The sequence below is a fragment of the Conger conger genome, chromosome 4, assembly GCF_963514075.1.
Source record: "Conger conger chromosome 4, fConCon1.1, whole genome shotgun sequence".
Classification (NCBI taxonomy): Eukaryota; Metazoa; Chordata; class Actinopteri; order Anguilliformes; family Congridae; genus Conger; species Conger conger.
This window is the reverse complement of record NC_083763.1, coordinates 61,365,135-61,378,247: the sequence shown is the minus strand read 5'-3', so window position 1 is coordinate 61,378,247 and position 13,113 is coordinate 61,365,135. Positions and strand designations below refer to the sequence as shown.

The following is a 13,113-nucleotide window of genomic DNA, read 5'->3' as shown; positions in this document are numbered from 1 at the left end:
GAGTTTGCAAAAAATCCAGTGAGCAGCAGTTCTGCAGACAGAAATGCCTTGTTAATGAGAGACATCAGAGGAGAATGGCCAGGAGTGCCATAAGTGAACCAGAAATTATTTGATAACTATAATACTGCAGCATTCAATTCCCTGTGGTGTTTGCATTCTTAACCGCCTGAAATGGCCAAAGACTGGTTGCTAGCACTAGCCTGAGGGAACTTATTATGCAGGCAGAATCTTTATTTCAATTGTCTGACCAATTTGTGCATTTTGTCATTGGTATTTCGTGTTGAGTGGCCTGGATATTGCTGACTGTATTGAATAAACTGTATGCCTTATACAGTCAGGTCCATAAATATTGGGACATAAACACAATTCTCATCTTTTTGGCTTTATACACCACCACAATGGATTTGAAATGAAACGAAGATGTACTTTAACTGTAGACTTTCAGCTTTAATTTGAGGGTATTTACATCCAAATCAGGTGAACGGTGTAGGAATTACAACAGTTTGTATATGTGCCTCCTACTTTTTAAGGGACCAAAAGTAATGGGACAAACTAACAATCATAAATCAAACTTTCACTTTTTAATACTTGGTTGCAAATCCTTTGCAGTCAATTACAGCCTGAAGTCTGGAACACATAGACATCACCAGACGCTGGGTTTCATCCCTGGTGATGCTCTGCCAGGCCTCTACTGCAACTGTCTTCAGTTCCTGCTTGTTCTTGGGGCATTTTCCCTTCAGTTTTATCTTCAGCAAGTGAAATGCATGTTCAATCGGATTCAGGTCAGGTGATTGACTTGGCTATTGCATAACATTCCACTTCTTTGCCTTAAAAAACTCTTTGGTTGCTTTCGCAGTATGCTTCGGGTCATTGTCCATCTGCACTGTGAAGCGCCGTCCAATGAGTTCTGAAGCATTTGGCTGAATATGAGCAGATAATATTGCCTGCAGTCACATCATCAATAAATACAAGGGAACCAGTTCCATTGGCAGCCATACATGACCACCATGCTTCACTGATGAGGTGGTATGTTTTGGATCATGAGCAGTTCCTTTCCTTCTCCATACTCTTCTCTTCCCATCATTCTGGTACAAGTTGATCTTTGTCTCATCTGTCCATAGGATGTTGTTCCAGAACTGTAAAGGCGTTTTTAGATGTTGTTTGGCAAACTCTGATCTCAAACCTTATTCAAGCAATGGTCCTGTCCCGCCTGGACTATTGCAATTCTCTGCTGGCTGGCCTTCCAGCATCTGCCATCAGACCCCTACAACTCATCTAGAATGCTGCAGCCTGTCTGGTATTCAATGTTCCCAGACATTCACATGTCACCCCCCTGCTCAGCAACCTCCACTGGCTGCCTGTTATGGCTCGCATCAAATTTAAAACTTTGGTGCTCGCATACCAGGCAGTTAAAGGATCAGCCCCTGTGTATATTCAATCCCTTATCAAGACCTATACGCCAACAAGACCCCTCCATTCTGCCACTTCGTGCCGTCTGGGGTTTTTCTTCACCAGGGAAAGAATTCTTCTGTCATCCACCACAGTTGTTTTCCGTGGTCTTCCGGGTCTTTTGGTGTTGCTGAGCTCACCGGTGCGTTCTTTCTTTTTAAGAATGTTCCAAACAGTTGATTTGGCCACACCTAATGTTTTTGCTATATCTCTGATGGGTTTGTTTAGATTTTTCAGCCTAATGATGGCTTGCTTCACTGATAGTGACAGCTCTTTGGATCTTATATTGAGAGTTGACAGCAACAGATTCCAAATGCAAATAGCACACTTGAAATGAACTCTAGACCGTTTATCTGCTCCTTGTAAATGAGATAATGAGGGAATAACACACACCTGGCCATGGAACAGCTGAGCAGCCATTTGTCCCATTACTTTTGGTCCCTTAAAAAGTGGGAGGCACATATAGAAACTGTTGTAATTCCTACACCGTTCACCTGATTTTCAAATCCATTGTGGTGGTGTATAGAGCCAAAAAGAGGAGAATTGTGTCGATGTCCCAATAGTTATGGACCTGATTGTATGTGCCCTCCAAATTATAATATGAGGGCTAAAAAACACATGTTTATGTTTATAGTCTACATTCACCCATTCTCTATAGTGAATGAGAATGGCCAGGTTAAAGCTGACAGGAAGGTGACAGTAATGCAAATAACCACACAGTAAAACATTGGTATGCAGAACAGCATCTCTGAACACACAACGCATCATAACTTTAAGTGGATAGGCTACGGCAGTAGAAGTCTAAAAAATAAGTCAAATAAATACCTAATAAAGTGCTCGGTGAGTGTAAATAACGACAACAATAATGACATAATGACTGAAACACTTGAGCTGCAAAACATTTAGCAACCCCAGCAGTAGAGTGCAGCTGAGCTAGCAGTAGCTTGGCCAACCATGAAACTGACAATTGAGAAGACAATTTGCAGGCTACCACCACATTTTAGCTATTACCATCACTGCTAGTTTTCATCAGCCCTCTATTTTAAATCTATGCTGTTCATATTGAGTGTGTATTTCTGGCTAATCAGTCTTTTAAGCTATTTCGGAGAATGCATTAATATTGAGATATGTATTGGATATCATAAGAAAGCTTAACAATATTCATTCATTCATTCATTATCCTAACCCGCTTATCCTGAACAGGGTCGCAGGGGGGCTGGAGCCTATCCCAGCATACATTGGGCGAAAGGCAGGAATACACCCTGGACAGGTCGCCAGTCCATCGCAGGGCACACACACCATTCACTCACACACTCATACCTACGGGCAATTTAGACTCTCCAATCTGCTTAACCTGCATGTCTTTGGACTGTGGGAGGAAACCGGAGTACCCGGAGGAAACCCACACAAACACGGGGAGAACATGCAAACTCCGCACAAAGAGGCCCCGGCCGACGGGGATTCGAACCCAGGACCTCCTTGCTGTGAGACGGCAGTGCTACCCACTGCACCAATATTGGGATATAATATTTTTTCCACATTGCCCACCTCTCCTTGGACCCCAAACTCAGCTGGGAGTGCTACTGTACACCTCGTGAACGTCGGAAGCCAGACGGCTTTGTCACAGTTCCCGTGTATGATCGCAGAAGGCTGCCAGTTACTGTACCCAGCCCTAGTGTTTTTATCATTTTTGTCTGTTTGGTCACCCTTTGTTGTTTGTTTCATCGCATTATTGGTTTAATCATTGTTAGCACCTGGGTTTTATTAGTTAAGTTCCTCATTCTCTGTGAGTCATGGCTTGGTCATCATGTTTATTTGCATCTCTGCCAGCCTCTAGCTTCCTTGTGTCTAATTTATTCCAAGTTGTTTCCCAGTGCTTGATGGTTTTGTTCCTGGTTCCTAGTTCAAGTAAAGACTTGTTATTTCACTTACCACCATCTTCTGAGTTTGCCTCTGCACATGGATCCCTTCCCTGAACACCCCATGACAAAATGTAATATGAAATAATAAAATATGGATGAAATGTCAGTTGACACTGTTGGCTACAGATGGCAGTTTTAAGGAGCTGGAGCTACACTGACAAGGTGGCAGCTACCTTATTGCCTATTCTAAGCATCAATCCCTATGTGCACCTATTATTCTTAATTAAAATTAATCTTTAGATAGGCTAATGAACAATGAAAAAGACAGGGAATACATTCCTGAATCTATTCCTCTTGTACAATGCAATATATTCTAAAGACGTGTTTGAATGTGCGGTGTTATCGTGTTTCTTCAACTTTTCTATTAAGTTTCATAAACTCACTTCATTCAGTGGATAGGGTATATTTTGTGTCCTATTAGTAGGTTAACTGTACGCACATCAAATGTGTAGCAGTTTTAAGGAGCTGGAGCTACACTGACAAGGTGGCAGCTACCTTATTGCCTATTCTAAGCATCAATCCCTATGTGCACCTATTATTCTTAATTAAAATTAATCTTTAGATAGGCTAATGAACAATGAAAAAGACAGGGAATACATTCCTGAATCTATTCCTCTTGTACAATGCAATATATTCTAAAGACGTGTTTGAATGTGCGGTGTTATCGTGTTTCTTCAACTTTTCTATTAAGTTTCATAAACTCACTTCATTCAGTGGATAGGGTATATTTTGTGTCCTATTAGTAGGTTAACTGTACGCACATCAAATGTGTAGCAGTTTTAAGGAGCTGGAGCTACACTGACAAGGTGGCAGCTACCTTATTGCCTATTCTAAGCATCAATCCCTATGTGCACCTATTATTCTTAATTAAAATTAATCTTTAGATAGGCTAATGAACAATGAAAAAGACAGGGAATACATTCCTGAATCTATTCCTCTTGTACAATGCAATATATTCTAAAGACGTGTTTGAATGTGCGGTGTTATCGTGTTTCTTCAACTTTTCTATTAAGTTTCATAAACTCACTTCATTCAGTGGATAGGGTATATTTTGTGTCCTATTAGTAGGTTAACTGTACGCACATCAAATGTGTAGCAATACTACACCCTCTCCTTCCACACCATGGGAAAAACTGGAATACCTGATGACATCATATAGGCTACTGTAGATAGCCAGAAATAGGGACTGGAAGTGTACCAGCTTCAGCGAAGAATATTGACTGTGTTTATATTGTCTCAAATTGTATTTAATACTGCAGTAACTGAGTATCTCGCGAAGAATACAGTCATGTAGCTATAGCTAATAGATAATACAAACCTGGGGAAAGTATTGGGATGAAACGTCATGTGCAGAATCCTGTCGCGCGTCCGCGACCTGCGATAAATCTTCATGCTTTGATTTGTGCTTGAACCTTTCGGCGAATTTACCACTTAAACAGGTAGGATTATACTATACATGATCTAAATATTCTGAAACTTATTTGGTACCGTAAACGTAGGTTATTCATTGCATGTATTATTGAGATTGTAGTAGTTTAACGGCTTCGTTTTCCACCTGTTTTGGTTAGTGTAGCCTATTGTCGTTCATAATTGAAGTTACAATGATGCATGGCTAGATACGTAGCATTAGGACACGATTTAAAGTTGCACATTTTCTAAAATCATTCTCATTCAGTTAGCCTGTAACAGTGGCCGTTGTTCTAATCTAGAATAATGCTCAATGTAGCCTAACTGTTAAAATTGGTAGGCGTCCTCAAGACATGGGTGGAACCATAACGTTTTCTCCTTTGAGAATCGATATTGCTGCATAATTTCTGGAACATATTTGAGTTCTCAATTGAGTTTGTTCTGGAACTTTTAAAGAAACCCAGGAAGCCTAATATTTACAGCCAGTTTGCATAAATGTAGTGTTGTTGTACCAGCTATAGGCTATTTGTGGTCTCGAAACAAAGGTCGAGTAAATACAGTAGCATTCATATGTGGTTAAAAAAAAATCAGAATAACGCATAAATATCTTCAAGTAAAATGAGCTTCATATTTATATATGAGCACGTGGCTTATTGTATATCACTCGTCACGATGGTAGTAATTCGACTTGCCGTGTACTTCCGACTTCGTATAAATATTCATGCGCATGAAGTAGCCCAGCCATATCAGGGAGTGGGCGGGTAGCTTTTTATACGATACAGTATGTATGCATACGCAAGTATTGACATATTTTATGTCGTGTTATTGTGTCATAAGTACACAAAAGACAAGGACCTCTCTGAGTTGTACAAATTTGATATATTACATTTCAACAACCAGTATGAATGTGAGCCTACTATAATATTCTACAGTGTTTACCTGGCGGAAGGGAAGGTGTCCTGTTGGTTTATGGAACCATTAGACTCACATCCTTTTTAAGCAGGACAGCAGAAAAATATTTAATTTATTTGTTTATTATGTTGCGCAATCATATGAACTTTAGCCTCACCTGGGCCACTGTCAGATTTTCAGTAGTACACTTGATGAAAACTACCAGATAATGACTCCAAATAATCAGTGAGGTGTATTCACCACTTTTTTCCTGTTTATTTAGTGTCCAACAGTTTATATGGTTCCAATCAAGTAGTATATGTACATTAAGATAACTTTAACGGAAATATTGCAACACGTGTAGTTTACATGAGCTAAATCCATCCATCCATCCATCCATTATCTGAACCCGCTTATCCTGATCAGGGTCGCAGGGGGGCTGGAGCCTATCCCAGCATACATTGGGCGAAAGGCAGGAATACACCCTGGACAGGTCGCCAGTCTATCTCAGGGCACACACACTCATACCTACGGGCAATTTAGACTCTCCAATCAGCCTAACGTGCATGTCTTTGGACTGTGGGAGGAAACCGGAGTACCCGGAGGAAACCCACGCAGACACGTGGAGAACATGCAAACTCCGCACAGAGAGGCCCCGGCCGACGGGGATTTGAACCCAGGACCTCCTTGCTGTGAGGCGGCAGTGCTACCCACTGCACCATCCGTGCCGCCCTTATGAGCTAAATTAACATACAAATACATAAATACATGAGTCCCAAAAGTTAATGGAAAGGGTAAAAATAATATCACTGTCATAATATCACAAGTGCATAGGTTCTTCCACAAGTTAGTTTCTATTTTTATCAAGGGTTAGGGTTAGACAAGAGGGATATGAGAATGGGGGTGGGAATCAGGAGGGAGGACTAAGGTATAGTCTAAAAAGGTGTGTATTTAGTCTGCGTCGACTGCGTCTACTGTAAGTTTTAAGTATTATTAGGTAAAGTGCTTTTGTAGAAAGTACGAGGCGTAATTGAATGTGACCAACTGTCTGTGGTGGACAGGAGGACTGATGTATATAGCAACCATTGCCCAAATTTGTTTGCTTTATTTGAAGATATTACCAAGTATTTATTTGGCAAGTGTCTTCCCAAGAGCTGTTGGGAACATCACCAAATACAGACAACTATGATAATCTAGGCCTACATTATGTGAAGCACTATTTAAAAGTTATAGATGTAACAGTGTTAAGCATTTCCACACCACAAATGTATTGTTAGAATGTTGGGTGTGAAACATCTTACACACATTGTATATGGGCCTAGGTATTTTGTCTGATGGTCATGTTGAATTACTCTTTTATTAGCGTCCATTAAGTGTTGCACTGTTGAGCTCCCTGGTTCAAATGCTTTCACAGTTGAAGGGCAGTATTTTGAAAGCAACAGCTGACAGAGGCAAAGTGATGGCATCAACCAGAAATAGCATTGCAGTATTGCTTCCTGGGAAATCACTACTCCCACACATAGCATAAATATTTAAGCTCTAAAGTCATCTGGCACATTTCTGATTAAGTGGTGAAATTAACTTTTAAAAACCAACTGAAAACATTTATTTTGTCCTCCTGCTCATATTTATAATGGCATGAATACACCAGGAGACTGTTTTTGCTCTGGCCCTGGTGTGTCTGGACTAGCTGTATTACATGCTTACTGACCTACTGCCTTCCCAGCTGTCTCATACCCTCCCTTCGGAATTTGTGAGCTCTGTTGCGAGAGCCATGTGGCTATTTATCCATGTGGCACCATGCTAATGCTTTACTCGTTGAAACAGTCAGTCTGGATAAACTCGTCTTCCAAGAACACGGTAGTGACGGTTTGTTTTTCTAATTATTCAAATAAAATGTTTGATCCGATAGAACAATAATACAAACCAACAATGAAATAAATTGGCTCCTATCTTTATTGTAGAACTTTCTGAGAGGTACTATACCATCTGAATTACAGATCATTGCAATGGTAATAAAATCATTTTTATTTGTGTTGGTTAGTGGTTTTCTTATACACTGATGTATACACATTGCATGGGCGGATACATGTTGTTATTCAATGCAATTCTATAGGCTTTGCATTGATAATAAACATTGTCTTTAGGTCGTGGTGTATAAAAAGGGTGACCAAATTCCCTGGAGCAGCCTACCATGTGCATAAGTCAATGAGTACCTACAGCAATGGCAATTACGGTCAGACAATCCAGATATATGGAATAAATTGAGATTTCCTCAAAATAAATTGTATGTAAAATGTGAACATCCTGTGTATATGTAACTCCTATTCTAAGTGCCTTCGCAATCTCTTACCTCAAACTGACAATAACATAAATAACCAGCTGGGATGCGTTTCCCGAAGCCTTCTTAACGCTATGTCATTCGTAAACTGTACCTTAAGCTCTACCTTAATGTTTCAGCGTGTTTCCCAAAACGTTCTTAGCTAAGTATACCTTCTGTACGTCGTACTTAGAGCGAGTTGATGGGCCTAGTAATGTCGCACGTAGAAGCGATCGCTTAAGCAACCGCCTAAGTGATAGTTCGGGGAACACACATAGAAAAGTAAACAACTTTAGTAAGGTATACCTTAGAGAGTCTTCGTAAAGCGCTAAGAGATTATCGGGAAACGCACCCCTGTACATTACAGGGCATTGATTCCACAATACACTATGCAGTGTGCCTTTGTTATGTAAAGTGTGTAATCCCTCTGGATTTGTGAAAGTCAGAAAATATAGATGTCTTCACTCTTGCATCATAATCCATCCCATGTATAGTGTAAGTGGTGGCCTGTACTGTATTTCTTTCCCTGTGCAGAACGGAGGCCTCTAGCCTAGTGGTTCAGGTACATGATTGGGACCTGCAAGGTTGGTGGTTCAATCCCCGGTCTAGCCACGATAAGATCCTCACTGCTGGGCAAGAGCCTTAACCCGACATTGCTCCAGTGGGCTTTTGTCTTCTGCTTAGTCGAATCAACTATAAGTTGCTTTGGATAAACACATCAGCGAAGTAACATGTAATGGAAGTCATTCTATCTGAAAGACTGCAAAGCCTCCTTATCTTCAGAGTGATTTGATAGCCCTTACACAGTAACTGTTGAATGTCTGTATCTGTTACACACACAGAAGGGTGGCCTGTAGTGTAGTGGTTAAGGTAAATGACTGGGACACGCCAGGTCGGTGGCTCTAATCCCAGTGTAGCCACAATAAGATCCGCACGGCTGTTGGGCCCTTGAGCAAGCCCTTAACCCTGCATTGCTCCAGGGGAGGATTGTCTCCTGCTTAGTCCAAGCTTACTTAATCAACTGTACATTGCTCTGGATTAGAGCATCTGCCAAATGCCATTAATGTAATGTACTGGAATGGCCAGTACATATAAAGCAAAATTCTGCTCTTTGTATTGTTTGATCATTGTGGAAACTGGTCCTCATGCACAATCTCCACTGGGTTCCATGGAAAGAGAATCAATTGCTACATTTTATGATTTATATTGTTGTTTACAATGACAAATGTAACTTGTAAAATTGTTGTTTAATTCAGACAATCATTTCTCCAGAAAAGGAAAAATCATGTGTGTGTGTCTGTGTATGTGCACATCTGCGTGAGTGTGTATGTATGTGTGTCTTAGTCTGTATGTGTGTGTGTGTCTGTGTGTCAAGTAACTTAGTGGGAGACATACAGTAGTCCCCCAGTCCCCTCATAGCAAAAGTTGCTTCAGTGACACAGAGAGAAAGGTTAAACATTTCTCAGCTGTTTAGAATAAAAATGACAAAAATGTGCCGACTGCTCTTTAGTGGGAACAAACTGAGACTGTTCATTAGCCTGTTGGCCAGCACACAATAAATGCCCTTCTGGTGTTTGTGCTGCCCAGGGCATTAAACCAAGCCTGTGAGCAGGCCTAATTGTGCTGCAGCTATTGAGAGTCTCGCAAGTGGCTGGCAGCTTTACTGCCAGCTGAGTTGTTTGCCCTGACTGTGACCTTTCTGTTGAAAGGAGGAAATGTCTCCACCTGCTGGTTCTGCAGCGTTAAGCCAAGTGAGTCTTTAAAAAGATTTTAAAACCAGGTGACACTTAAAATCTGCAGTATTCCCAGAAATGGTCATGTGAGTGCTTTCCTGGCATCTGCTGCTAATTCTGAGGTAGTGCTGATATCTGATATCCCGCAGGCTCCATTTATCTTAACGGTAATGTTGTGTACATGTCCAGTCTTGTTAACACACGCATTCTCTGTCCTTTGCTTGTTGCTGTCTTTCAGGTTGCTATGATTAAACGTGTTAACAATGACTGATGTTGAGTCAACATACGAAGACTTCATTGCATCTGACCGAAGTGGGCGGAGGAATGCACTACATGATATACTTGGGGTCCCAGGAGATTTGAAACCCAGTGATTTAGCCCATAGATTGTCTGAACTTAATATGAAAAAAACAGGTGAGCATCACACCCACAAGGTCCATAGCTTTTAACAGTGTGTAGTAATGGTAGGCACATCATTCGTACTCCTAATGCAAGTGCAGTATCTTGGTCATCAAATCATTGCACATTGATTTTATTTTCTGAAGAATGTACAGTATTTGTTAGATTGAGAGCTTATAAATATCTTAATATCTGTAACCCATTTACATGTTGATGCAGAAGAGCTCATACTGTATGTATATATATATATATATATATGTGTGTGTGTGTGTGTGTGTGTGTGTGTGCGTGTGTGTGTGTGTGTGTGTACTGTACTGTATATTGCAGATGATGAAGGTACATAAAAATACATTTGTCTTGTTTTTCTTTTCTTTTTTGAATCCTTTTAAGGGGCATTCTTTGTCTTTTACTGACAATTGCGGTGCACATGGGTGCTGCCTTTCTTCATTCACTATGAAATATACCCCAATTTCCACGCAATGTTAAGCCCCATAGCCCCATAAACTCTTGGTTGTGCTGGTACACTTCCTCATGCTGAAACAATTCTGTACTTCTGTTTCTGTTCCCCTCACCAGGGGAGGCCGATGATGCTGAAAAAGGCCAGGGACCTTCCAAAGACCCCTCTGCAGAATCACCGGAGAGAAAAGAGAGGGGCACATAATAGCCTGACACCTGGTGGCCAGAAGACTACTATGCACCATTGTTGGACTTAACGTTCCCAGTTTAGGGAACAGAAACATGCAGAGTAAGACAAGCTCAGCTGTGTGAGTTCCAAAGCTCACTGCAACTGACAGTGCCTCCATTTTCAATGTTTGCGTGATATCGCTTGTCAACTCTATAATTAAAGTGACATGTTACAGGATGTCATTATAGGTTTTGATATAGGAGACATCGATGTAGACCTTCTGGAATAATCGTTCCTGTTGCTACAATGGGTATCCAGGGTTTTATAAATGAACAGGGTTTCTGCTGATAGAGCAGACTATGAAGAACTATGAATTACTGTTCTGGATAGGACAGGCCAATAGGGGTTGTTTTTTAATTGGAATAGGGCCATCAATTGAAAACATCCTCAGTCTCTCCCAGCTTCTAGGGTGTCTTTCTCTGTTTCTAGTGGCATTTTGTGTAATTTTATTTGTGTAGTATTCCTGTTGAGGTTGGGTGGATGAAGGGATTGAATGTCTGAAGTATGTATGCATTACTAGGAACTTTTCCTTCAGAAAAACGTCCTGTGAAAACCGCTGTAAATTTGAACAGGAACTGCTTCTGATTTTACCTGTGTACACTATAATGCAGTATGGAGTTTGTACCACAAATTGAAAAACCTGTTGTATTTTATATAGCCTTTGCATTACTGTCATGGTAATTTGGCCCTTCATTTGTTCAGTGTATTTCAGCCACTTTTTTTGTTCTAACAGGAATAAAAATACACTATGTAGTTTAAATATGCATAGCTTTTTTGGTTTGTTTTATGATTAAGCATGTTTATCTTTGTGTTCTCTGTTAATGGTTTACTTTTATGAAATGGACTAAGAGCAATCATTGTTTCCCTGTACATACCAGGAAGTTGTTTTATATTTTTGCGGTTAAATGACTCACCCTTGTGGCAATTGTGAGTATAGCATTATGTCAGGCCTTAGGTTTTTAGAGACCAAAAGGTATTTACAAATATTTAAAAACAATATTCACTAATATTTAAACCAAATATATATATCAGCGTCCTATATAGTGTGATTAATGTTCACAATTTGAGTAAAAACATAAATTATTGATTCTTATATTCTATATAATGTTTACATTACATAGAAGTGTTGATACTTCAGGTCTGAAGAGGAGAAAATATACTTACAGTTCACTTTAAAGAAGTATGTGGAACTATAGTTCTTTAAAGAACTATAAGATATGCTTAATGACTAATTACACAAGGAGTCTTACACCGATTTGGCAACACATGTCAGTACTGTACATGCTAATGAGGACAATGAGTGATGAAGAAAATAAAACTATGCAAATAAAACTACTCCATTGTCATTGTGAACAAAGATATTGGCTGAGAGACAAAAGCATTTAGAGAAGAGAGAAACCTTATGCAGTGGGGTTGTATCCATTGGAATTGAGTTTAGAAAAAAACTCAATCCAAATAAAGCTATTGGCTTTGACTGTTAAAGAACAATAGTTTAAAAAATCCTTGGTGCTAACCACAATTTTGTCAATATATTTTTTTGTCCAAGCATGCTTTCTTAGAGCACAAATAATTTACCATAGGGAAATGATCAGATTCAGCCAGTGGCTAAAAAGTAAAACATACACTCAGTGAGCACTTTTATTAGACTTACACTTGCTTACAGGTCTGTATTAGACTTATTTTTTAGACTACTTCTGCTGCTGTAGCCTATCCACTTTTGACACTTTCTAAAGGTTAGACCCATTGTATGTTCAAAGATGCTCTCCTGCATACCATTGTTGTAATGTGTGGTTATTTGCATTACAGTCACCTTCCTGTCAGCTATTACCAATCTGGCCATTCTCCTCTGACATCTCTCATCAGAATCAGAATCAGAATCAGAATCAGAAATGCTTTATTTGCCAAGTAGTTTTCACATACAAGGAATTTAATGTGGTTTGTAGGTGCATGCAGACAACATAAAGAATAATACTAAAAATAGAAACATAGATACTTATAAAAATAAATATTTGCAATACAAGATGATTCTGAAGCAGGGTATGTGAAATATTATTAAAGTGCAAAATATAAAGTCAGGGCGGCACGGATGGTGCAGTGGGTAGCACTGCCACCTCACAGCAAGGAGGTCCTGGGTTCGAATCCCCGTCGGCCGGGGCCTCTCTGTGCGGAGTATGCATGTTCTCTTCGTGTCTGCGTGGGTTTCCTCAAGGTACTCCGGTTTCCTCCAACAGTCCAAAGACATGCAGGTTAGGAGGATTGGAGAGTCTAAATTGCCTGTGGGTATGAGTATGAGTATGAGTGTGTGAG

General features: G+C 40.1%; 1 protein-coding gene across 6 annotated transcripts; it reads left to right on the top strand.

Moving 5' to 3' along the window:
* Positions 1-4,545: 4,545 nt before the first annotated feature.
* On the top strand, positions 4,546-11,570 carry pkia (cAMP-dependent protein kinase inhibitor alpha). Of its 6 annotated transcripts, XM_061240160.1 has the most exons (4): positions 7,455-7,529; positions 8,524-8,573; positions 9,961-10,136; positions 10,697-11,570. In XM_061240160.1, exons 3-4 carry the CDS (start codon positions 9,986-9,988, stop codon positions 10,780-10,782), a joined length of 237 nt encoding a protein of 78 aa, XP_061096144.1. In that variant the 5' UTR covers positions 7,455-7,529; positions 8,524-8,573; positions 9,961-9,985; the 3' UTR covers positions 10,783-11,570. The 6 variants fall into 6 exon arrangements, with proteins under 6 accessions (XP_061096142.1, XP_061096146.1, XP_061096144.1 ...); XM_061240158.1 differs by lacking the exons at positions 7,455-7,529; positions 8,524-8,573 and adding an exon at positions 4,546-4,810; XM_061240162.1 differs by lacking the exon at positions 8,524-8,573 and having other exon boundaries at positions 7,440-7,529.
* The last annotated feature ends 1,543 nt before the right edge of the window (positions 11,571-13,113 follow it).